The sequence below is a fragment of the Rhinoraja longicauda genome, chromosome 3 (assembly GCF_053455715.1).
Source record: "Rhinoraja longicauda isolate Sanriku21f chromosome 3, sRhiLon1.1, whole genome shotgun sequence".
Classification (NCBI taxonomy): Eukaryota; Metazoa; Chordata; class Chondrichthyes; order Rajiformes; family Arhynchobatidae; genus Rhinoraja; species Rhinoraja longicauda.
The window spans coordinates 3227056-3254140 of NC_135955.1; the positions used below are offsets into that span (position 1 = coordinate 3227056).

At 50.3% G+C, this 27085-nt stretch overlaps 1 protein-coding gene across 1 annotated transcript in view; it reads left to right on the forward strand.

Annotated features, from left to right (window-relative positions):
• The window catches only part of LOC144611830 (FYN-binding protein 1-like), a 113919-nt gene that overhangs the window by 68069 nt on the left and 18765 nt on the right, over positions 1 to 27085 (forward strand). Inside the window, 7 exon segments of the mRNA XM_078431120.1 lie at positions 1540 to 1586; positions 4859 to 4985; positions 11920 to 12079; positions 19906 to 20021; positions 20023 to 20072; positions 24429 to 24460; positions 26190 to 26259. Coding sequence (XP_078287246.1) covers positions 1540 to 1586; positions 4859 to 4985; positions 11920 to 12079; positions 19906 to 20021; positions 20023 to 20072; positions 24429 to 24460; positions 26190 to 26259 — 602 coding nt within the window.

A 27085-nucleotide genomic window follows, 5' to 3' on the forward strand; every position in this document is an offset into this window, starting at 1 on the left:
TGATCACCATTACTTTTTTACCTATCTTTCACTCATTTGTTCTATATCTCTCCACATCACCGTCGATGGCTCTCGTTTCCCTTTCCCCTGACTCTCAGCCTGAAGAAGGAGCTCGACCCGAAACATCGCCCGCCCTTTGTCTCCAGAGATGCTGCCTGACCCGCTGAGTTACTCCAGCTTTTTGGGGTCTGTCCCCGATTAAATACCCCGTGCATGGAAAACATCCCACTGAGTCCATATGCAATAGTCACCAGATTGTGGTGTCCAAGCTGCAGCTGGCCAGAAACGCTCCACCAAACTGTCATGGGTGGAGGAATACATTCAAGGTCGTGCCACCGTTCCCACATCTCCCACTCACCCAAAAAACGTTCTGACTGTCAATATATACATTCCCCCAATATATTTAACGGAATGCATGTTTAACATCTCTGCATGTGCGTACAGGTGTCTGTGCGTGTAATGTGTGTGTTTGTGTGTTTGCTTGTTTGTGTGTGTAGTGTTTATGTGTTTGTGTCTGTATACAGATGTGTATGTACAGGTGTGTGTGTGTGTGTGTGTGTGTGTGTGTGTGTGTGTGTGTGTGTGTGTGTGTGTGTGTGTGTGTGTGTGTGTGTGTGTGTGTGTGTGTGTGTGTGTGTGTGTGTGTGTGTGTGTGTGTGTGCGTGCGTGTACAGATGTGTATGTACAGGTGTGTGTGTTTGTGTACAAGTGTTTTCTGTGTACAGGTGTGTGTGTACGCAGTGTGTGTGTGTGTGTGTGTGTGTGTGCAGTGTGTGTGTAGTTTGCATGTATGTATCATGTGTGTAGTGTGTGCGTAGTGTGTGTGTGCATGTGTGTGCAGTGTGCAGAGTGTGTGTGTAGTGTGCATGTATGTAGTGTGTGTGTAGTGTGTTACGTAGTGTGTGTTTTGTGTGTGTGCGTGTGTGTGTAGTGTGCGGTGTGTGCGTGTGGTGTGCATGTATGTATCATGTGTGTAGTGTGTGCGTAGTGTGTGTGTGTATGTGTGTGCGTGTGTGTGCAGTGTGTGTGTAGTGTGCATGTATGTAGTGTGTGTGTGTAGTGTGTTACGTAGTGTGTGTTTTGTGTGTGTGCGCGTGTGTGTGTAGTGTGTGCAGTGTGTGTGTAGTGTGCATGTTTGTGGTGTGTGTGTGTGCTGTGTGTGTTTTGTGTGTGTGCATGCGTGTAGTGTGTGTGCGTGTGTGTACAGTTGTGTGTATGTGTGCAGTATGCATGCGTGTAGTGTGAATGTGTGCGTGTGCATAGTGCATGTGTAGTGCGTGTGTGTAGTTTGCACGCGTATAGAGTGTATGTGCATGTAGTATACGTGTAGTGTGTGTTTATGTGCATGAGAGGGGGAGAAAAAGTGGGGGGAAACGCTGCGTTTTTGTGGGCAGAATTTGGTGAGACTAAGGTTAACGACTGAACTGATAACGAGATGTGTGAATGTGAGAATGGGGAGCAGGAGTCTATGTCAGATCCAAGAGCCTGCTTCAACATCGAGGAAGTTCGCGACTCATCATGACATTTGTCTGATTTCAGAAAGACAGCTCAGATGGTGAAATGTATGAAGATTTGGACAATTACAGGTATGATTACATATTCAAGAGCATTAAATTGTCATATGCATCGGGTATGAACCAGAATAATTAAATGTTATTTACTGCAGCTTTAAGGCACATCAGACGCAAAATCACCACGATCAATATACGACAAATTATCAGTTATTATCAGTGAACCAGATAGGGTCACCAACTATCTCACTCCCAAATACGGGACAGGGTGACGTCACCGCCCCACGCCCCACGTGACCTCACCCAGCCAGCGGCCACATGCTCCCGCTCCAACAATGGCGGCCGCCCGGGCTGGGAGGTGGGTTGCTACGCAACCTCCGTTAGGCGGCGCCCGGGCCTCCGGGCCTACACTGTCCGGGCCTACACTGTCCGCACCTACACTATCCGCACCTACAGCGTCCGGGCCTACAGCGCCCCCTTCCCCAGGCATAATACGGGACAAGGGCGGTCCCGTACGGAACAAACTAATTTAGCCCAAAATATGGGATGTCCCGGCTAATACGGGACAGTTGGCAACCCTAAAACCAGACCATGCAACTGCAAAGATCAAAGAATACAGAGCAACCACAGTAGTGCAGAGTCGATAGGAAGGAACGAAAACACATTTATTTCGAGAGAGCTGGAATACAAAAACAGGGATGTAATGCTGAGGCTCCATAAGGCTCTGGTCAGAACCCATTTGGAGCATTGTGAGCAATATTGGGCACCTTATCTGAGGAAGGATGTGCTGCCACTGGAGAGGGTCCCGAGGAGGTTTACAAGGATGATCCCAGAAATGATTGGGTTAACATATGATGAGCATTTGACGGCACTGGGCCTGTACTCGCTGGGGTTTAGAAGGATAAGGTGGGGCCTCATTGAAACTTACCGAATAGTGGAAGACCTGGATAGAGTGGATGCGGAGAGGAAGTTTCCACTAGTGGGAGAGTCTAGGACCAGAGGGCACAGCCTCAGGATAAAAGGACATCCCTATAGGAAGGAGATGAGGAGGAATTTCTTTAGTCAGAGGGTGGTGAATCTGTGGAACCCGTTGCCACAGACGGCTGTGGAGCCAAAGTCAGAGGATATTTTTAAGGCATAGAATCTTGATTAGTACGGGTGTCAGGGGTTATGGGAAGAAGGCAGGAGAATGGGGTTAGGAGGGAGAGATTTGGTCTCACCGATGTACAGGAGGCCACAATGGGAACACCGGATACAGTAGAAGAGGTTGGAGGAGGTGCAAGTGAATCTTTGTCTCATCTGGAAGTACTGTCTGGGTCCCTAAATGGAGTTGAGGGGGGAGGTAGAGGGACAGGTGTTGCATCTCCTGCGTTTGCAGGGGAAGGTACCTAGGGAGGGGGTGGTTTGGGTGGGAAGGGGTGGGTTGACCAGGGAGTTGCGGAGGGAACGGTCCCTGCGGAAGGCGGAAGGGCGTAGAGATTGGAAGATGTGACTGGTGGTGGGATCACGTTGGAGGTGGCGAAAATGTCAGAGACATAAACTAATCTCATCTGCCTGCATGTGATCCATTTTGCTGCATTGTGAAAGTGTGCTTTGGGTGGGGAGGGATGAAGGAAACAAGGAGTCTTTGCACATTGGTATAGAGTCAGAGAGTCCTAGAGTGATCCAGTGTGGAAACAGGCCCTTCGGCCCAACTCGCCCACACCGGCCAACATGTCCCAACTACACTAGTTCCACCTGCCTGCGCTTGGTCCATATCCCTCCAAACCTGTCCTATCCATGTACCTGTCTCACTGTTTCTTAAACATTGCAATAGTCCCAGCCTCAACTACCTCATCTGGCAGTTTGTTCCATACACCCACCACCCTTTGTGTGAAAAAGTTACCCCTCAGATTCCCATTGAAACTTTTCCCCTTCACCTTGAACCTGTGTCCTCTGGTCCTCGATTCCCCTACTCTGGGCAAGAGACTCTGCGCATCTACCCGATCTATTCCTCTCATGATTTTGTACACTGCTATAAAATCACCCCTCATCCTCCTGCGCTCCATGGAATAGAGACCCAGCCTACTCAACCTCTCCCTATAGCTCACACCCTCTAGTCCTGGCAACATCCTCATAAATCTTCTCTGAACCCTTTCAAGCTTGACAATATCTTCCCTACAACATGGTGCCCAGAACGGAACACAATAATCTAAATGGAGCCTCAGCAACGTCTCTTATACAACTGCAACATGACCTCCCAGCTCCTATACTCAATACTCTGACTGATGAAGGCCAATGTGCCAAAAGGCTTTTTGACCACCTTATCTACCTGGGACTCAACCTTCATGGAACCATGCACCTGTACTCCTAGATCCCTCAGCTCTACAACATTTCCCAGGGGCCTGCCATTCACTGTGTAGGTCCTGCCCATGTTAGACGTCCCAAAATGCAACACATCACATTTCTCTGTATTAAATTCCATCAACCATTCCTCCAAGCACCTGGCCAATTGACCCAGATCCTGCTGCAATCTTTCACAACTATCTGCAAAACCATCCCACTTTTGAATGATCAGCAAACTTGCTAATCTTGCTCTGTATGTTCTCATCCAAATCATTGATGTAGATGACAAACAGTAGCGGGCCCAGCACCAAACTCTGAGGCTCACCACTAGTCACAGGTCTCCAGTCCGAGAAGCAACCTTCCACCATCACCCTCTGCTTCCTTCCATGGAGCTAATTTGCTATCCATTCAGCTATCTCTCCCTGGATCCCATGGGATCTAACCTTCCAGAGCAGCTTACCATGCGGAACCTTGTTGAATGCCTTACTGAATTCCATGTACACAACATCTACAGCTCTGCCCTCATCGACCTTTTTGGTCACGTCTTCAAAAAAATCAATCAGATTTGTGAGACACGACCTCCCACGTACAAAACCATGCTGACCACCCTAATCAGCCCTTGCCCGTCCAAATCACTATCCGTCCGAATACTCTCCAGTAACTTTCTAACTACAGTCGCGGGGCTTGGGTTGGCCCGCCGCGGACCTTTCACCGTCCGGCGCGGCCTGGAATAGCGGGGGCTTCAACGTCGGGAGCCCCGACCGCCCCGACGTGGCAACTCCAACAGCCTGACCGCGGGAGAAGACGGCAGGGGAAGAGAAAAGACATTGTGGCCTTCCATCACAGTGAGGAGCGGACTGGAGGAGACTCACTGTGATGGATGTTTCTTTTTGTTTGGAGTTAGTTTGTGATTGTATGTGTTATTGCATTTTTATTGATTATTCTTAGACAAATAAACGGTTATTGGCTATTGACTATTGAGATGTTAAGCCAGGATTTTTTTTTGATCCCTCGTCTGAAAGATCGCTGAAGGAGCTGAAAGAACAAGAGAAAAAACGGGAGAAGGAGGAGAAGAGGAAACAAGAGATGGATAAAAAGGAACAACGGGAGAGGGAGAAGAGGGAGCAGGAGATGAGGAAAAGATTCAAGGTATGGAACGTCTATAACAATGGAAACAGGCCCTTCGGCCCACCGAGTCCAATCTATAATCCCATCAGATCTGTCCAAGCAACGAACATAATCGGAGTGTGTAGGAAGGAACTGCAGATGCTGGTTTAAACCAAAGAAAGACACAAAATGCTGGAGCAACTCAGCGGGTCAGTCAGCATCTCTGGACAAAAGGAATAGATGATTTCTCGGGTCGAGAACCCTTCTTCAGAACTGAAGAATGGTCTCGACCTGAAACGTCACGTGTTCTTTTTCTCCAGAAACCGAAGATCTCGGAGAAAACCCACGCAGCTCACGGGGAGAACGTACAAACTCCGTGCAGACAGCACCCGTAGTCGGGATGGAACCCGGGTCTCCGGCGCTGCATTCGCTGTAAGGCGGCAACTCTGCCACTGCGCCGCCGTGACCGCCCCAGTAAAAGGAATACTGGTTGTTGCAAATGAACGGCCTCTAAGATAATATCTATCTCTCTCACTGCCCAATAAATATAGAAAGATTAAAATGTACGACACAAAAGGGTCATTTGGCCCATCAAACTAGTGCCATCTCTACGGGAAACCTGTCACGGTGGCACAGCGGGTAGGGCCGCTGCCTCGCAGTGCCAGAGACCCGGGTTCGATCCTGACCTCGGGTACTGTCAGTTCGTAGGTTTGCACGTTCTCCCTGCGACCGCATGGGTTTACTCCGGGTGCTCCGGTTTCCTCCCACATCCCACAGGGAGACGTGCGGGTTTGCAGGCGAATCAGCCCTCTGTAAATTGTGCCGAGAGAAAGCGTGATATCACGGAACTAGCGTGAACGGGGTGGCCGCTGGTCGGCACGGGCCCGGTGGGCCAGAGGGCCTGTTTCCGCGCTGTACCGTTTCAAATCCGTTCCGATCCTTCCCTCCCGTGGCTCTACACTTTTCACACTCTTAACAACTTACCCAATGCTCTTGGAAGAAACTTGCAACAGAATCCGTTTGCAACCCTCCCCCACCACTCCCCCTGTGAGCGAACATATGCCATGTCAAGATTCTCTTCAACTTCCCTTTGGATCCTTTCCAAATGATTTGATATTCATTTGACATTCAGAGTATTGAGAACAGAAGTTGGGAGGTCATGTTACAGTTGTACGAGACGTTGGTGAGGCCACATTGTGTTACATTAACTATTGTGTTCAGGTTTGGTCACCCTCCCGTAGTAACTATTAACTATTGTGTTCAGGTTTGGTCACCCTCCCAGAACCAGGGGTCACAGCTTAAGGATAAGGGGGAAGTCTTTTAGGACCGAGATGAGAAAACATTTCTTCACACAGAGAGTGGTGAGTCTGTGGAATTCTCTGCCACAGAAGGTAGTTGAGGCCAGTTCATTGGCTATATTTAAGAGGGAGTTAGATGTGGACCTTGTGGCTAAAGGGATCCGGGGGTTTGGAGAGAAGGCAGGTACAGGTTACTGAGCTGGATGATCAGCCATGATCATATTGAATGGCGGTGCAGGCTCGAAGGGCCTAATGGCCTACTCCTGCACCTATTTTCTGTTTCTATGTCTATGTTTCTATGTAAGTATGTTGTCAAGCTGGAAAGGGTGCAGAGAAGATTTGCTAGGTTGCTACCAGGACTCGAGAGCCTGAGGTATGGGGAGAGGCTGAGACTTTATTCCTTGGAGTGCAGGAGAATGAGGGGTGATCTTACAGAGGTGTGTAAAATCATGAGGGGAATAGATAGGATGAATTCACGGAATCTTTAACCCAGAGTAGGGGAATCGAAAACCATAAGACATAGGTTTAAGGTGAGGCGGGGAAAGATTTAATAGGAACCTGAGGGGCGACCTTTTTTATACAATGGGTGACGGGTGTAGGAACGTGCTGCCGGAGGAGGTACAGTAGTTGAGGCAGATACTATTGCAACGTTTAAGAAACATTTAGACAGGTACGTGGATAGGTAAAGGTTTAGAGGGATATGGGCCAAACGCAGGCAGGTGAGACTAGTGTACGGTGTACATGTTGGCCGGTGTGGCCAAGTTGGGCCGAAGGGCCTTCTTTTGATCAGTTTAGTTATAGACAATAGACAATAGGTACAGGAGGAGGCCATTCGGCCCTTCAAGTCAGCACCGCCATTCAATGTGATCATGGCTGATCATTCTCAATCAGTACCCCGTTCCTGCCTTCTCCCCATACCCCCAGACTCTGCTATCCTTAAGAGCTCTATCCAGCTCTCTCTTGAATGCATTCAGAGAATTGGCCTCCACTGCCTTCTGAGGCAGAGAATTCCACAGATTCACAACTCTCTGACTGAAAAAGTTTTTCCTCATCTCCGTTTATATATTAGTTTAGAGATACAGCGTGGAAACAGGCCCTTCGGCCCACCGAGTCCGCGCCGACCAGCGATCACCCCGTACACTATCCTACACGCACTAGGGAAAATTTACAGAAGCCAATTAACCTACAAACCTGCAGGTCCTCGGGATGTGGGAAGAAACCGGAGCACCCGGAGAAAACCCACGCGGTCACGGGGAGAACGTACGCACTACACACAGACAGCACCCGTAGTCAGGATCGAACCCGGGTCTCTGGTGCTGTAAATAGGTGCAGGAGTAAGCCATTCGGCCCTTTGAGCCAGCACCACCATTCAATATGGATTTACTAGGCTTATACTCGCTGGAATTTAGAAGACTGAGGAGGGATCTTATAGAAACATATAAAATTCTTAAGGGGTTGGAGAGGCTAGATGCGGGAAGATTGTTCCCGATGCAGGGGTCACAGCTTAAGGATAAGGGGGAAGTCTTTTAGGACCGAGATGAGAAAACATTTCTTCACACAGAGAGTGGTGAGTCTGTGGAATTCTCTGCCACAGAAGGTAGTTGAGGCCAGTTCATTGGCTATATTTAAGAGGGAGTTAGATGTGGCCCTTGTGGCTAAAGGGATCAGGGGGTATGGAGAGAAGGCAGGTACAGGTTACTGAGCTGGATGATCAGCCATGATCATATTGAATGGCGGTGCAGGCTCGAAGGGCCGAATGGCGTACTCCTGCACCTATTTTCTATGTTTCTATGTTTCTATGTTAATATGATCATGGCTGATCATCCAAAATCAGTACCCCGTTCCTGCTTTTTCCCCATATCCATTGATTCCATTAGGCCTAAGACCTAAATCTAACTCTCTCTTGAATACATCCAGTGAATTGCCCTCCACGGCCTTCTGTGGCAGAGAATTCCACCAATTCCCAACTCTCTGGGTGAAAATGTTTTTCCTCATCTGTCCCTTATTCTTAAACTGTGACCCCTGGTTCTGGACTCCCCCAACATTGGGAACATTTTTCCTGCCTGTCTAGCCTGTCCAAGTATTTTACAGTATATGTCAAATTTCATCTTTCTAAACTCCAGTGAATATATGCCCAGTCGATCCATTCTTTCATCATATGTCAGTCCCACCATCCCAGGAATTAACCTGGTGAACCTACGCTGCACTCCCTCAATAGCAAGAATGTCCTTCTTCAAGTTAGGAGACCAAAACTGCACACAGTACTCCAGGTGTGGTCTCACCAGGGCCCTGTACAACTGCAGTGGGACCTCCTTGCTCCTATACTCAAATCCTCTCACTATGAAGGCCAACATGCCATTTGCTTTCTTCGCTGCCTGCTGTAGCTGCATGCTTACTCTCAGTAAAAATCTTATTGCCTTATCATGTGTCTATACATTGTAAATGGGTTGATTGTAATCATGTATTGTCTTTCTGTTGACTGGTTGGCACGCAAAAAAAGCTTATCACTGTAGCTCGGTACACGTGATAATAAACTAACCTGAAACTTCCTAAAAGAACACCCTTTAATTCTGAGGCTATGACCCCTAGTCCTAGACTCTCCCACTAGTGGAAACATCCTCTCCGCATCCACTTTATCCAGGCCTTTCACTATTCGGTAAGTTTCAATTAGGTCGTCCGTCCCCGTCCCCCACACCCCCCCTCCCCTCATCCTTCTATGAAAGGATTATAATTTGCATTGTTCTGATAGAAAGATTAGAACTAATGTTTATAAGGCGGAAGTAATTGTACTTCCCTGTTTTCATATTTAACTGCTGCACGAGCAATACAAAACTATTTCAGTGACACAGTGTTTAACCATTTCGATTCTGGTATGTGCACCCATAGTTGCCATTATTCCCCCCCCCCCCCCCACTTCACCCCCTCCTCCACCCTCCCCCCCCACCCTCCCCCCCCCACCCCCTCCACTCCTCTATCCCCCTTCTCCCGTCCCCTCCCATCCCTATGCCTCCCTCAGGCTTTACATCCTACTCCTCTTCTCTCCTTACCTGACATCCCTTTGTCTCCCTTTTCATCTCCAGCTTTTGTAACTTTCTCCACCCATCTCTTTAGTTTAGTTTAGTTAAGTTTAGTTTAGTTTAGTTTAGTTTAGTTTGTGGTCACGTGTTCCGAGGTACAGTGAAAAGCTTTTTGTTGCGCGCTATCCAGCCTGCGGAAAGACAATACGTGATTACAATCGAGCCGTCCACAGCGTACAGAAACATGATAAGGGAATGACCTTTGGTGCAAGGTGAGGACTGATGAAAGATAGTCCAAGGGTTCCCCCCGGTGAGGTAGATGGCAGTTCAGGGCTGCTCTCTGGTTGCGGTAGGATGGTACACTTGCAAATCACCCCCTCCCCCGCCTGTGTCCACCTATCACTTGCCAGGCTTTGTCCTGCCTCCACCGCTCTCTTCCAGCGTCCGCTCCCTAATACTACACAATCGGTCTGAAGAAGTGTCCCGGCCCGAAACGTTGTCTGTCCATTTCCTTCCTCAGATTCTGCCTGACCTGGTGAGTTCCTCCAGCACTTTGTCATCTGCTCTAAGTCAGCATTAGTTTAGTTGATTTAGTTTATTATTGGAGTCATAGAGTCATACAGCTTGGAAACAGGCTCTTCAGCCCAACTTGCCCACACCGGCCGACATGTCCCACCTACACTAGTCCCACCTGCCTGCGTTTGCCCCATATCCATCTAAACCTGCCCTATCCATGTACCTGTCTAAATGTTTCTTAAACGTTGCGATATGTGGATGATCGGTGTGGATGGCGGTGCTGGCTCGAAGGGCCGAATGGCCTCCTCCTGCACCTATTGTCTATTGTCTATTGATAGTCCCTGCCTCAACTACCACCTCTGGCAGCTTGTTCCATACACCCAACATCCAATGTGTAAAAATATTACTCTTCAGATTCCTATTAAATCTTTCCCCCCCTCGCTTTAAACCTATGTCCTCTGGTTCTCGATTCCCCTACTCTGGGCACGAGACTGTGCGTTTACCCGATCTATTCCTCTCATGATTTTGTACACCTCTATAAGATTACCACTCAACCTCCTGTGCTCCAAGGAATGAAGTCTAGCTTGCCCGACCTCTCCCTATAGCTCAGGCCCTCAAGTCCCTGGCAACATCCTCAAATCTTCACGGCACCCTTTCTAACTTGACAACATCTTTCCTATAACATGGTGACTAAAACTCGGTTCAGTTCAGTTTAGTTTATTGTCACATGTACCGAGGTACAGTGAAAAGCTTTTACGATGCGTGTCAATCAGTCAGTGAGCAGACCACACATGATTACAATTTTTATGCTTTATTCCGTGTGGCAAAAGGCCTTTGCATTGTAAGGATGGGCCTGTGATAAGGACCACTGATCACAGTGAAGGTAGACACAAAATGCTGGAGTAACTCAGCGGGTCAGGCAGCATCTCTGTAGAACATGGATAGGTGACGTTTCACAGAGTGTTGGAGTAACTCAGCGGGTCAGTCAGCATCTCTGGAGAACATGGATAGGTGACGTTTCTGAATCTGAAGTAGGGTCCTGACCTGAAACGTCACCTATCCGTGTTCTCCAGAGATGCTACCTGACCCTATTAAGTTACTCCAGTATAAAATACTTATTATTTCCATACGATCACACCACATTTTCCCACAGTGTCCGGCGATGAGCCGGCTGGAAGAAGCTTTCAAACTGATGGTAAAGTTCACCAACAGAGGATATTTGTGGGCATGTCCTTGCCTGGCCAAACTCTCTCAGTACCTCAGTCCCTTCCTGTTCCGTCCCAGCCCCACCTGACCTTCTCTGGAGTTGATTTTTTAGTTTTTTTGGTTTAGTTTAGAGATACAGCAGAGAAACGGGTCTTTCGGCCCACCGAGTCTTCGCCGACCAGCGATCCCCCTCGTGCACTAGTTCCATCCCACACAGCAGGGACAATTTACTGACAATTAACTGACAAACCCGCACGTCTTTGGGATGTAGGAGGAAACCATAGCCCCCGGAGAAATCTCATGCAGTCACAGGGAGAACATAAAAACTCCCATTTCAGGTCAGGATCGAACCCGGGTTTAGTTTAGTTTAGTTTAGTTTAGAGATACAGCACGGAAACAGGCCCTTCAGCCCACCGAGTCTGCACTGACCAGTGATCCTCGAACATTATCGTTATCCTACACACACTAGGGACCATTTACATTTACACCAAGCCAATTAAACTGCAAACCTGCACGTTTATGGAGTGTGGGGGGGAAACCAGAGCACCGGGAGAAAACCCACGCAGGTCACGGGGAGAACGTACAACCTCTGTACGGACAGCACCCGTAGTCGACAAGGTCCCACATAGGAGATTAGTGGGCAAAATTAATGGGCAAAATTAGAGCACATGGTATTGGGGGTAGGGTACTGACATGGATAGAAAATTGGTTGACAGACAGAAAGCAAAGAGTGGGGATAAACGGGATACTGATTGAGAATGATCAGCCATGATCATATTGAATGATCATATCGGTGCTGGCTCGAAGGGCCGAATGGCCTCCTCCTGCACCTATTGTCTATTGTCTATTGTCGGGACTCTGGCGCTATGAGGCAGCAACTCTACCGCTGTGCCACCATGCCTCCTCATCACCGTTGCTGACCTTCTGCCTCCTGTGCAGTTCTCGGGGCCGATGGAGGTGATCCAGACGGTGAAGGTGACGATGGATTACCGGGGCGGCAAGAACGAGCTGAGCTGTAAGCAGGGCGAGCAGCTGGAGGTGATCCGCATTACCGACAACCCCGAGGGCAAGTGGCTGGCACGTACCGCCGACGGCAACTGTGAGTACACGGCAGCTCACTGCCGAGACAGCAACCAGGCTTGTGTGGGAGGGGAGGGTGTGTGGGGATATATGTGTGTGTGTGTGTGTGTGTGTGTGTGTATATGGGTGCATGGGTATATATCTGTGTGTATATGTGTGTGTGTGTATGTGTGTACATGGTTGTGTGGGTTTATGTGTGTGTACATGGGTTTGTGGGTATATATATGTGTGTACATGGGTGTGTGGGTATATATATGTGTGTACATGGGTGTGCGTGTATATATGTGTGTGTACATGGGTGTGTGTGTACATGGGTGTGTGGGTATATATGTGTGTACATGGGTGTAACATAACATAACATAACATAACATAACAACACTTTATTGTCACTCGGCACAACACCGAGCGAAATTTCAGCAGTCACACAAAATACAGCAAAAAGAAAAGAACACAGGACACCCGACCCCAACACAAACATCCATCACAGTGACTCCAAACACCCCCTCACTGTGATGGAGGCAACAAAACTTCCCCTCTCTTCCCCCCGCACCCACGGACAGGCAGCTCGACCCCTACCGAGGCAAACGACACGCACAGCCCCCGCAAGGGGATGGAAGGCCCCCCGGCCGAGCCGCCCCGGGCACCGAAACGTCCCGCGGCCGCACCGGGCGATGTTAAGTCCAACGGCCGAGCCGCACCGGGCACTGAAACGTCCCGCGGCCACACAGCGCTGACGATGTTAAGTCCAGCGGCCAAGCCGCGCCGGGCACTGAAACGTCCCGCGGCCACACCGGGCGATGTTAAGTCCAGCGGCCAAGCCGCACCGGGCATTGAAACGTCCCGCGGCCGAGCCGCACCGGGCACTGAAACGTCCCGCGGCCACACCGGGCACTGAAACGTCCCGCGGCCACACCGGGCGATGTTAAGTCCAGCGGCCGAGCCGCACCGGGCACTGAAACGTCCCGCGGCCGAGCCGCACCGGGCACTGAAACGTCCCGCGGCCGCACCGGGCGATGTTAAGTCCAGCGGCCGAGCCGCACCGGGCACTGAAACGTCCCGCGGCCGAGCTGCGCCGGCAATGTTAAGGCCCGCAGCCGAGCCGCACCGGGCACTGAAACGTCCCGCAGCCGAGCTGCGCCGGCAATGTTAAGGCCCGCAGCCGAGCCGCACCGGGCACTGAAACGTCCCGCAGCCGAGCTGCGCCGGCAATGTTAAGGCCCGCAGCCGAGCCGCGCCCCGGGGAAGAGACCTAATAAAATAAAGGTTTCCCCCCGCCCCACCCCCCCACCCCACCCCACACCCCCACCACACACCCCCACCACACATACACAGCCAAAAACAGAAACAAAAACCATCCCAACACCGACACAAACAAAAAAAAAGAAAAAAAGACAACAGACTGCCAGAGAGCCGCAGCCGTTAGGCGCAGCCAACTCCTCCCACTGTGTGTGGGTATATGTGTGTGTACATGGGTGTGTGTGTATATATGTGTGTGTACATGGGTGTGTGTGTACATGGGTGTGTGGGTACATGTGTGTGAACATGGGTGTGTGGGTATATGTGTGTGTACATGGGTGTGTGTGTGTATATGTGTGTGTATACATGGGTGTGTGTATATATGTGTGTGTACATGGGTGTGTGTGTGTGTACATGGGTGTGTGGGTATATGTGTGTGTACATGGGTGTGTGTGTATATATGTGTGTGTACATGGGTGTGTGTGTACACGGGTGTGTGGGTATATGTGTGTGTACATGGGTGTGTGGGTAGATATATGTGTACATGGGTATGTGGGTATATGTGTGCGTACATGAGTGTGTGGGTATATGTGTGTGTACATGGGTGTGTGTATATATGTGTGTGCATGGGTGTGTGTGTATATATGTGTGTACATGGGTGTGTGTGTGTACATGTGTGTGTGGGTATATATGTGTGCGTACATGGGTGTGTGGGTATATGTGTGTATACATGGGTGTGTGTGTATATATGTGTGTGTACATGGGTGTGTGTGTGTACATGGGTGTGTGGGTATATATGTGTGTACATGGGTGTGTGGGTATGTGTGTGTGTACATGGGTGTGTAGGTATATGTGTGTGTACATGGGTGTGTGTGTACATGGGTGTGTGGGTATGTGTGTGTACATGGGTGTGTGTGTACATGGGTGTGTGTGTATATGTGTGTGTACATGGGTATTTGTGTATATATATGTGTGTGTACATGGGTGTGTGTATATATGTGTGTACATGGGTGTGTGTGTATATGTGTGTGTGTATATATGTGTGTGTACATGGGTGTGTGTGTATATATGTGTGTACATGGGTGTGTGGGTAGATATATGTATGTACATGGGTATGTGGGTATATGTGTGTGTCTGTGGGTATATATGTGTGTACATGGGTGTGTGTATGTGCATGGGTGTGTGAGTATAGATGTGTATATGTGTGTTCATGGTAGATACAAAATGCTGGAGTAACTCTGCGGGACAGGCAGCATCTCCGAAGAGAAGGAATGCGTGACGTTTCAGGTCAAGACCCTCCTTCAGACTAATGTTGTGTGTGTATGCGTGTGGGGGTATATGTGTGCACGTGTTTGTATATGCGTGCGTGAATATGTGTGCGCATGTGGGTAAATATGTGTGTGGATGCATGAGTGTGTGTGGGTATGTGTGTGTGTATATGTGTGTGCGTGTGTGGGTGTATGTGTGCACGAGTGTGTGTGTGTGTGTGCATGTGTGTGTGCGTGTGTGGGTATGTGTGTGTGTGTGTGTGAGTATATATGTGTGTGTGTGTGGGGGTATATGTGTGTGCAACTGTGTGTGTGTGTGAGTGTGTCTGTGCACATGTGGAAATGTGTTTGTGTGTGCGTGCGTGTGTGAGTGTGTGCGCCCAGGTGTATGTGTAAGCCAATGAAGAACAATTCACCAATTTTGACTCCTGAGAGTGATTTCAACCAATGTGGTCCAAGAGTGGGAGGGAGACACAAGGAACTGCAGATGCCAGAATCTTGAGCAAAAAACAAAGTCCTGGAATACCTCAGCGGGTCAGGCAGCATCTGTGGAGCGAATGGACAGGTTATATTTCGCGTCAGAACCCTTCTTCAGGTTGAAGGTCCCAACCTGAAATGTCCCCTATCCATTTCCTGAGTTACTGCTGCATTTTGTGTCTATCTTTAGTATAAACTAGCATCTGCAGTTCCTTTTTGTAATATTATGGTATGTTGTAGACAATAGACAATAGACAATAGGTGCAGGAGGAGGCCATTCGGCCCTTCGAGCCAGCACCGCCATTCAATGTGATCATGGCTGATCATTCTCAATCAGTACCCCGTTCCTGCCTTCTCCCCATACCCCCTGACTCCGCTATCCTTAAGAGCTCTATCTAGCTCTCTCTTGAATGCATTCAGAGAATTGGCCTTCACTGCCTTCTGAGGCAGAGAATTCCACAGGTTCACAACTCTCTGACTGAAAAAGTTTTTCCTCATCTCAGTTCTAAATGGCCTACCCCTTATTCTTAAACTGTGGCCCCTTGTTCTGGACTCCCCCAACATTGGGAACATGTTTCCTGCCTCTAACGTGTCCAACCCCTTAATAATCTTATACGTTTCGATAAGATCTCCTCTTGTAGTTGTGCAAGACGTTGGTGTGGCCACGTTTGGAGTATTGAGTTCCGTTTTGGTCACCTTGCTAAGTTCACAGGTTCATGGTCATAGAGTCATTCAGCGCGGAAACATGATCTTTGGCCCAATTTACCCACGTCGCCCAACATGTCCCAACTACACTTGTCCCACCTGCCTGCATTTAGCATATCCCCATAAACCTGTTCCATCCATGTACCTGTCCAATTGTTACTTAAACATTGCAATAGTACCTGCCTCAACTACCTCCTCCAGCAGCTCGTTCCATACACCCACCAGCCGTTGTGTAAAAAGGTTGCCCCTCAGGTTCCTATTAAATCTTTTCCTCCTCACCACAAACCTATATCCTCTGGTTTTTGATTCCCCAACTGTGGGTAAAATACTCTGTGCGTCTACCCAATCTATACCTCTCATGATTTTGTGCACCTCTATAAGATCACCCCTCATCCTCCTGTGTCTCCAGGGAATAAAGTCCTAGCCTGCCCAACCTCTCCCTACTGCTCGGGTCCTCGAGTCCTGGCAACATCCTCGTAAATCTTATCAGCAACCTTTCCAGCTGAACAACATGCTCGGCATGGACATTGTGGGCCGAAGGGCCTGTTCCTGTGCTGTACTGTTGTACATTATATGTGTCAGTGTCAGTGTCTGCGGTGCTGGCTCGAAGGGCCGAATGGCCTACTCTTGCACCTATTGTCTATTGCCTATTCCAGAGGAGGTATCTGGAACTCGCTCTTCACTCAAGGGGTCCATCTAGAGGAAGAATTAGAAATGTCAGCCCTGAGTGGAGAAAAGGCAGATCGAACATAAAACATAGTATAGCACAGGAACAGGCCCTTCGGCCCACAATGTCCGTGCTGAACACGATGCCAACTTCAACTAATGTCCTCCGTCTGCACATGATCCATATCCCTCCATTCCCTGCATATCCATGTGCCTAATTAAAAGCCTCTCAAACTATTTGAGATACACACTATCATCTATATATTAAAACTTTTGTTTGTTTGTTTGTTTGTTTGTTTGTTCCTTAACTACAGCCAAAATGGTACATGGTAGCGCGATAATTTTATGCCCACCTTACTCACCGTCGTCCCTTTGGTGCTAATGGAAGAAGTTTCATTGAAAGGGTGGGTGAGAGGGTGCTGCACCAATGCAGGAGAGGTTTGGGCCCAACAGGTCCACTTGGTCTAGTAAAAACATAGAAACAAAGAAAATAGGTGCAGGAGCAGGCCATTCGGCCCTTCGGGCCAGTACCGCCATACAATATGATCATGGCTGATCATCCACAATCAGTACCCTGTTCCTGCTTTCTCCCCACATCCCTTGATTCCGTCAACCAATGACATCGATTATTATAACAGGAAAATATTTTTTCAAACCGAGAAATAACATATCGTATCTGCCTCCACCACTATCCCCGGCAGCTCGTTCAAAGGCACCCACCACCCTCTATGTAAAATAAAACTTGCCCCACTCATCTCCATTAAACCTTGCCCCTCTCACCTTAAAGATGTGCCCTCTGGTGTTTGACAATTGTGCCCTGGAAGAAAGGTTCTGACTGTCTACCCTATCTACGTCGCCCATGATTTTGTAGACTTCTATCAGGTCTCCCCTCAGACAAAGATTAGAATGGGCATGAGATTACCTGAGGAACAGAGTGGGCTCAAAGGTGATGGCTCCCTTCTCCCTCCTCTCTCTATACCCCCCCCCATCCAAGACTGAACGACATTGTGATCCCACTCCCAGCCTGAAACGACTCAGTGACATCGTACTAGACGGGTGTAGACCCATTGGGTCCAAACCTCTCCTGCGAAACCTGGCAACCCACCCCCAACTGACGGCACTCACCCACTCCATCCCCCCTCAACCCCCCTTAAAACTCCCCCAGGGCCGGGGGCCGGGGGTCGGGGGTCGGGCGAGGGGGGAAGAAAGGAAAGGGGAGAGGGAGCCACTCACCCCGGCCCTGGGCGGCCATCGCTGCAGCCAGCAGCAAGAGAGCTCTCCTCACCCTCATTGGCCACCACTCCCGTCACTCGGGCGGGTCCTGTCCCCCTTCCGGGCGGCAACCCTCCCCCAACTGCGCACGTGCGGATCCGGCGGCCATCTTGTGTAAGTATTAGATCAAAGGGGCCCCAACTACACGTTGGGTTCCCATTGTGAAGTCGAACACGGAGGTATTACTGCGCAGGCGCGCGGCTGACGGGCAGGGCAAGTGGAAAAGGGATTTATTAAAGTTTAAAAAGTGAATAACCTTTAAAATATAACAACCATTTGAACCGCAGGCCAATGGCGAGTAAGGTGGGCCTAAAATTGTTGTGCTATCGTGTACCGTTTTGGAATTATTTCGGGAACACACAAACTGATATACGAATGTACAAGATGAGAGTTCTAGTAATATACTAGACCAAGTGGACCCGTTGGGTCCAAACCTCTCCTGCATTGGTGCAGCACCCCCTCCTCCTCTCCCCCTCACCCCTCCCCCATCCCCTTCACCTCTTCCCCCATCCCACCTTCACTTCTTTGGAAAGTGGGAGGACACCAGAGCACTGGTAGGAAACCCACGCGGTCACAGCGAGCGCCCGTTGTCAGGATCGAACCCGGGTCTCTGGCGCTGTAAGGCAGCAACTCTACCGCTGCGCCACCGCGCCACCCATATGGGCCTCACCAACGTCTTACATAACCACAACATGACCTCCCAACTTCCTTACTCAAACAGAAGACAGACACAAAATGCTGGAGTAACTCAGCGAGACAGGCAGCGTCTCTGGAGAGAAGGAATGGGCGACGTTTTGGGTCGAGACCCTTCTTCAGGCTGAGAGGCAGGGGAGAGGGAGACGAGGGATATGGAAGGATAAGGTGTGAACATGGCTGATCAAAGCAGGTGATGCTCAAGGCGATAATGGTCAATGGTCCATTGTTGGCTGAGGGGAAGATGACAAGGCGGCAGACTGCAAATCTGTCCTGCATTGAATTTTAAGGTTGAGTTCACAAACTCTACGCCATCCTCTTTGCCATTGTAAGATATTATGGCAATGTCCTGTAGATAGAAACAAAGCACAGGTTTCAAATACACGCAGTTGCCAGTGTGGATCCTCTTTATTTTACAAAAAGTACACTGCGCAAAGGCACACATGCTTCACGAGACTGATAATAGACAATAGACAATAGGTGCAGGAGGAGGCCATTCAGCCCTTCGAGCCAGCACCGCCATTCAATGCGATCATGGCTGATCATTCTCAATCGGTACCCCGTTCCTGCCTTCTCCCCATACCCCCTCACTCCGCTATCCTTAAGAGCTCTATCCAGCTCTCTCTTGAAAGCATCCAACGAACTGGCCTCCACTGCCTTCTGAGGCAGAGAATTCCACACCTTCACCACTCTCTGACTGAAAAAGTTCTTCCTCATCTCCGTTCTAAATGGCCTACCCCTTATTCTTAAACTGTGGCCCCTTGTTCTGGACTCCCCCAACATTGGGAACATGTTTCCTGCCTCTAATGTGTCCAATCCCCTAATTATCTTATATGTTTCAATAAGATCCCCCCTCATCCTTCTAAATTCCAGTGTATACAAGCCTAATTGCTCCAGCCTTTCAACATACGACAGTCCCGCCATTCCGGGAATGAACCTAGTGATAAGACAATGAATAAATGGCACGGCATGAATCACACCATTACTCAGTTTGTTAAAGTTACTGTTACCATTATATGCACTACAGGAAGACAGTGAAAATAGAACTAGGGAGAGAGGAGAGGGAGAGGGAGAGGGAGAGGGAGAGGGAGGAGGGAGGGAGGGAGGGAGGGAGGGAGGGAGGGAGGGAGGGAGGGAGGGAGGGAGGGAGGGAGGGAGGGAGAGAGGAGAGAGGGAGAGAGGGAGAGAGGGAGAGAGGGAGAGAGAGAGAGAGAGAGAGAGAGAGAGAGAGAGAGAGAGAGAGAGAGAGAGAGAGAGAGAGAGAGAGAGAGAGAGAGAGAGAGAGAGAGAGAGAGAGAGAGAGAGAGAGAGAGAGAGAGAGAGAGAGAGAGAGAGAGAGAGAGAGAGAGAGAGAGAGAGAGAGAGAGAGAGAGAGAGAGAGAGAGAGAGAGAGAGAGAGAGAGAGAGAGAGAGAGAGAGAGAGAGAGAGAGGAAAAGCTCTGACCGTTGAAGGGCCAAAGGGGCCGGCAGGTAGAGAGGCACAGTTCACCCTCTCATCTCTCCCCTCTCTTGCTCGTCTCCTTTGCAGACGGTCACATTAAGGTCACCTGCGTGGACATCAACTATGACGAGATCAAGAAGAAGGCCGCCATTGGCAAGCCGAAGGAATTGGCGGCCGCCTCTCAAGCCATGAGGCAGACACTCCCCGGATCAGGAACTCTACGACGACGTTGCCCCGACCAGCGACGTGACCATGTAAGGAAGCAAAGGAAACCCTCGGAGACGTGAGGGACTGCAGCCACTGAAACCCCTGAGGGCTAGAATACACAAACAGGGTTATGATGCCAAGGCTCTATAAGGCGCTGGTCAGGCTGCATTTGGAGTGTTGTGAGCAATTTTGGGCCCCATATCTGAGGAAGGATGTGCTGGCTCTGGAGAGAGGGTCCAGAGGAGGTTTACGAGAATGATCCCAGGAATGAGTGGGTTAGCGTACGATTAGTGGGCCTGTACTCCCTGGGAGTTTAGAAGGATGAGGGGGGACCTCATTGAAACGTACCGAATAGCGAAAGACTTGGATAGAGTGGATGTGGGAGAGGATGTTTCCACTAGTGGGAGAGTCTAGGACCAGAGGGCACAGCCTCAGAATTAAAGGACGTTCCTTTAGGAAGGAGATGAGGAGGAATTTCTTTAGTCAGAGGGTGGTGAATCTGTGGAATTCATTGCCGCAGAAGGCTGTGGAGGTCAAGTCAGTGGATATTTATAAAGCAGAGATAGATAGATTCTTGATTAGTACGGGTGTCAGGGGTTATGGGGAGAAGCCAGGAGAATGGGGTTAGGAGGGAGAGATAGATCAGCCATGATTGAATGGCGGAGTAGACGATGGGCCGAATGGCCTAATTCTTCTCCTATCACATGACCTAAAGCACCAAGTGCTGGAGGAACTCAGCGAGTCAGGCAGTGTCCAGAACATCGGGCAGTGCCAAAGTTTGACACAAAGTGCCAGAGTAACACAGCATCTCCGGAGAGGAGAAATAAATGTTTTTGTTTTTGGATTTAAATCTGTATCTGCTCTGGCCTTTTCTCCCCTCAAGTTCCCGCCTCTAACTTTCAGTCTGAAGAAACAAGGAACTGCAACAAGGAACAAGTCTGAAGAAGGGTTCTTACCCAACACGTCAGCTATCCCTTTTCTCCAGAGATGCTGCCTGTCACGTTGAGTTACTCCAGCACTCTCTGTGTCTATCTTTGGTATAAACCAGCATCTGCAGTTCCTTGCTTGTACATTCTGCAGAACAGTACAGCACGGAACGGTCCCATCGGCCCACAATGTCTGTGCCGAACATGATGTCAAGACCAACACTTATCTACCTGCACCCATATCCGTCCAATCCCTGAATATCCACGTGCCTATCCAAAAATCACATCTGCCTCCACCACCAGCACGTTCCAGGCACCCACCGCTCTCTGTGTAGATGGGGCATGTTGGTCGGTGTGGGCAGGTGGGACTAGTGTAGATGGGTCATGTTGGTCTGTGTGGGCGGGTGGGACTAGTGTAGATGGGGCATGTTGGTCGGTGTGGGCAGGTGGGACTAGTGTAGATGGGGCATGTTGGTCGGTGTGGGCGGGTGGGACTAGTGTAGATGGGGCATGTTGGCCGGTGTGGGCAGGTGGGACTAGTGTAGATGGGGCATGTTGGTCGGTGTGGGCAGGTGGGACTAGTGTAGATGGGGCGTGTTGGCCGGTGTGGGCGGGTGGGACTAGTGTAGATGGGGCATGTTGGCCGGTGTGGGCGGGTGGGACTAGTGTAGATGGGGCATGTTGGTCGGTGTGGGCGGGTGGGACTAGTGTAGATGGGGCATGTTGGTCGGTGTGGGCAGGTGGGACTAGTGTAGATGGGGCATGTTGGCCGGTGTGGGCAGGTGGGACTAGTGTAGATGGGGCATGTTGGTCTGTGCGGGCGGGTGGGACTAGTGTAGATGGGGCATGTTGGTCGGTGTGGGCAGGTGGGACTAGTGTAGATGGGGCATGTTGGTCGGTGTGGGCAGGTGGGACTAGTGTAGATGGGGCATGTTGGCCGGTGTGGGCAGGTGGGACTAGTGTAGATGGGGCATGTTGGTCGGTGTGGGCGGGTGGGACTAGTGTAGATGGGGCATGTTGGTCGGTGTGGGCAGGTGGGACTAGTGTAGATGGGGCATGTTGGTCGGTGTGCCTCCCACATCTCTTTTAAACTCTGCCCCTCTCGCCTTGAAGCCGTGTCCTCTAGTCTTTGACATCTCCACCCTGGGGAGCAGCGTCTATGGAGATAATGGACAGGTGGCATTTCAGGTCGGGACCCTTCTACAGACTGAAACATCATCTGTCCATTCCCCCCACAGATAGGAGATTGATTTAAACGTTAAAATGTGAATAATTTCAATAGACAATAGGCATCCGAGATCTTCGGTTTCCTCCCACACTCCAAAGACGTACAGGTATGTAGGTTAATTGGCTGGGTAGATGTAAAAAATTGTCCCTAGTGGGTGTAGGATAGTGGTAATGTGTGGGGATCACTGGGCGGCACGGACTTGGAGGGCCGAAAAGGCCTGTTTCCGGCTGTATATATATGATGATGATGATGAATAGGTGCAGGAGTAGGGCATTCGGCCCTTCGAGCCAGCACCGCCATTCAATGTGATCGTGGCTGATCATTCTCAATCAGTACCCCGTTCCTGCCTTCTCCCCATACCCCCTGACTCCGCTATCCTTAAGAGCTCTATCTAGCTCTCTCTTGAATGCATCCAGAGAATTGGCCTCCACTGCCTTCTGAGGCAGAGAATTCCACAGATTCACAATTCTCTGAATGTGAAGAGGAAAAAGTTTTTCCTCATCTCCGTTCTAAATGGCCTACCCCTTATTCTTAAACTGTGGCCCCTGGTTCTGGACTCCCCCAACATTGGAAACATGTTTCCTGCTTCTAACGTGTCCAACCCCTTGATAATCTTATATGTTTCGACAGCACCCGTAGTCAGGATCGAACCCGGGTCTCTGGCGCTGTAAGAATTGTAAGGCAGCAACTCTACCACTGCGCCACCGTGCCACCCGGTACTGTTCTTGTGCCTCAGTCTGCTTGTTACTAGAAAGGCCCCACCAGTCCCAAACGTCCCCAGCGTTCACCTGCCTGCCTTGGTTATAATCAGTAGGAAGGAACCGCATATGCTGGTTTACACCGAAGGTAGACACAAAATGTTGGAGTAACTCAACGGGACAGGCAGCATCTCTGGAGAGAAGGAATGGATGATATTTTGGGTTGAGACCTTTGTTAAGTCTGAAGAAGCGTCTCGGACCAAAACGTCACCCATTCCTTCTCTCCAGAGATGCTGCCCGTCCCGCTGAGTTACTCCAGCATTTTGTGTCTACCTCTGGTTATAATCAGGATGGGTAGGGTGGGCAGCAAATGGGCTTCTCACAGACCAGGGATTCTGGTCCAGAATCTAATCTATGCTGCAATACCTTTCTTTGAATGTGAAAGAGAACTTCATTCTGATCACCCAGCTGCAGGGAAGATGTCATTCAGTTGGTGAGGGTGGGGGTAGAGGGGATTCACCAGCACGTTACCAGGGCTTGCGGGCTCGAGTTACAGGGGGAGGTTGGACAGGCTGAGACTTCTTTTCCTTTGGAGTGTGAGAGGCTGAGGGGTGACCTCATTGAGGTGTACAAGGCCACGAGGGGCATGGATAAAGTGAACGCTCACAGTCTATCTCCACAGGGTAGAGGATTCTAAAACTAGAGGGCACGGCCTTAATAATAATAATAATAATAATAATAATAATATTCATTTATTGTCATTGCAACGAGTACAACGAAATTAAAAAATAGCCAATCCTGATGGTGCGTAAAAACATATATGCAATAAATGCAAAAACAAATAAGTACAATTATATTAAGTACAAAAGTTTTAACAGTTTTAAGGTGAGAGGGAGGAGATTTAAGAGGGAGCTCAGGGGCAACTTTTCCACTCAGAGGGTAATCCGTATCTGGAACGAGCTGCCGGAGGAAGCTATGGAATTTTAAAGGACATTTGGACAGATACATGGATAGGAAGGGTTTAGAGGGACATGGACCAAATGCAGGCAAAAGGGACTGGGCCAGTATGGTTAATATGGGGAAAGTGGGCCCAAGGGCCTGTTTCCGTGCTGGTACAGCTCTACGAGTCTCTGACCTGTACTTGTCCTCTTGACAATAAGCTTGACAAACTAGACTCGGACGTTTAGGGCGGCACGGTGGCGCAGCGGGTAGAGCTGCTGCCTCACAGCGCCAGAAACCCGAGTTCAATCCTGACCACGGGTGCTGTCTGTACGGAGTTTGTGCATTTCTCCCTGTGACCCGGTTTCCTCCCCCACTCCAAAGACCTGCAGGTTTGTAGTTTAATTGACCTCTGTTCATTGTAAACTGTCCCCAGTGCTGGTGATCGCTGGTCGGCACGAACCCGGTGGGCCGAAGGGCCTGTTTCCGCGCTCGATCTCCAAAGCCTAAAGTCTAAAGCTTCCTCCACTGCCCACTAAGACCAGCAACATGCCAGATTTCTGCCGTTTCAGACTGTTGCTAATTTGCGCCTTCTTTCCATTGCTTTCTCAGAGGTGGGGGGAACAACAGCGGAGGTATTGGCGGTAAGTACCACTTAAGCCATTCTTACATACTTAGATCCATTTCCCCCTGCTCCTCAGCTCCGTGACGTTTCCCTCAGCCAAGTGTACAAAACCTTGTGAGGAGTAGATCGGATAGACGCACAGAGTCTCTTGCCCAGCGTATGGGAACCGAGGACCAGAGGACATAGGTTTAAGGTGAAGGGGAAAAGATTTAATGGGAACCCTGAGAAGGATGAGAGGAGATCTTATCGAAACGTATAAGATTATTAAGGGGTTGTACACGTTAGACGCAGGAAACATGTTCCCAATGTTGGGGGAGTCCAGAACAAGGGGCCACAGTTTAAGAATAAGGGGTAGGCCATTTAGAACTGAGATGAGGAAAAACTTTTTCAGTCAGAGTGTTGTGAATCTGTGGAATTCTCTGCCTCAGAAAGCAGTGGAGGCCAATTCTCTGAATGCATTCAAGAGAGCCCTAGATAGAGCTCTTAAGGATGGCGGAGTCAGGGGGTATGGGGAGAAGGCAGGAACGGGGTACTGATTGGGAATGCTCAGCCATGATCACATTGAATGGCGGTGCTGGCTCGAAGGGCTGAATGGCCTCCTCCCCTGCACCTATTGTCTATTGTAACCTTTTCACACAAAGAGTTGTGGGTGTATGGAACGAGCTGCTAGAGGAGGCAGTTGAGGCAGGGACTATCCCAACGTTTAAGCAACAGTTAGACAGGTAGATGGATAGGTTTGGAGGGACATGGACCAAACGCAAGCAGGTGGGTCTAGTGCAGATGGGACATGTTGGTCTGTGTGGGCAAGTTGGACCAAAGGGCCTGTTTCCACGCTGTGTTAGCCTATGACTCTATGAACTCGAACCAACAGGTCAGGCATTGTCCCAAATCCCCAACTCACCTCTGTTCCCCATCCGGACTCCATTGAAGCAAATTTTCCCTTTGGGCCGCACAGTTGTGCAGTGGGTAGAGCCGCTGCCTCACGGCGCAGAGACCCGGGTTCGATCCTGACCTCGGGCGCTGACTGCGTGCGTGCAGGTTCTCCCTGTGACCGCGTGGATTTCCTCCGGTTTCCTCCCACATCCCAAAGATGTGCAGGTTTGTTGGTTAATCGGCCCTCTGTCAATTACCCGCGAGTGTGCAGGGAGTGGATGGGAAAGTGGGACAACACAGAACTAGCGTGAACGGGTGATCGATGGTCAGCACGGGCTGGGTGGGCCGAAGGGCCTGTTTCCGAGTATCTCTAAACTGAAAACACAAATCATTGAACCATTGAAAGATACAGCATGGAAACAGGGCCTTCGGCTCACCGAGTCCACGCCGACCATCGATCGCCCGTTCACGCCAGTTTTATGTTATCCCACTTTCTCATCCACTCCCTACACACCAGGGGGCGATTAACCTACAAACCCGCACGTCTTTGGGATGTGGGAGGAAACCGGAGCACCCGGAGGAAACCCACGCAGTCACAGGGAGAACATACAAAGTCCACACGCACAGACAGACAGCATCCGAGGTCAGGATCGAACCCGGGTGTCTGGCGCTGCGAGGCAGCGACTCTACCCGCTGCGCCACTGTTGGTGGGGGAACTGAGCGGGTCAGGCAGGGTCTGTGGAGGGAAATGGACAGGCGACGCTCTGGGTCGGGACCCTCCTTCATTGAGGAATGCTCATGGTTGTCGCTGGGTAGTGAGGACCTGACTGTCTGGTGTCTCTCTCTGTTCCTCTTCCTCCCCCCCCCCCCCACAGGGCTCTTTCCTCCCCCTCCCAGCAGTGAAGAGATCTATGACGATGTCGACGAAATTCCTGACGATGTGAGGTAAGTGCCCAGTGATGGGGTGGGTGGTGGTGGGGGGGCGCTGGAGGCCCGGACACTGTAGGCACGGACATTGTAGGCCCGGACACTATAGGCAACAGACACTGTAGGCCCAGGGGCCACCGTCGACCTGGAAAGTGTAGGCCCAGACAGTGTAGGCCCAGAGGCCCGGGCGCCACCTACCAGAGGTTGCGTAGCAACCTGCCTCCCGGCCCGGGCGGCCGCCATTGGTGGAGTAGGAGCACGTGGCCGCTGGCTGGATGAGGTGATGTGGGGCGCAGGGCGGTGACATCACCTTTTGTTCCTTATTTGGGAGTGAGAAAGTTGGCAACCCTATGGTGGGGCCTAAGCCATGGTCTTAGACAATAGACAATAGACAATAGGTGCAGGAGTAGGCCGTTCGGCCCTTCGAGCCAGCACCGCCATTCAATGTGATCATGGCTGATCATTCTGAGTCAGTACCCCGTTCCTGCCTTCTCCCCATACCCCCTGACTCCGCTATCCTTAAGAGCTCTATCTAGCTCTCTCTTGAATGCATTCTGGTCAGAGGCACTAGATACACACTGGAGCGCAGTGAGAGGCCGGGGGGTTGATTTAGTAACCCCCCCCCCCCCCCCCCCTCCAGCCCCCCCACTCGCTGTACTCGCTGGAGTTTAGAAGGATGAGGGGGACCTCATTGAAACGTACCAAATAGTGAAAGCCCTGGATAGAGTGGATGCAGAGAGGATGTTTCCACTAGTGGGAGAGTCCAGGACCAGAGGGCATAGCCTCAGAATAAAAGGACGTTCCTCCAGTAAGGTGATGAGGAGGAATTTCTTTAGTCAGAAGG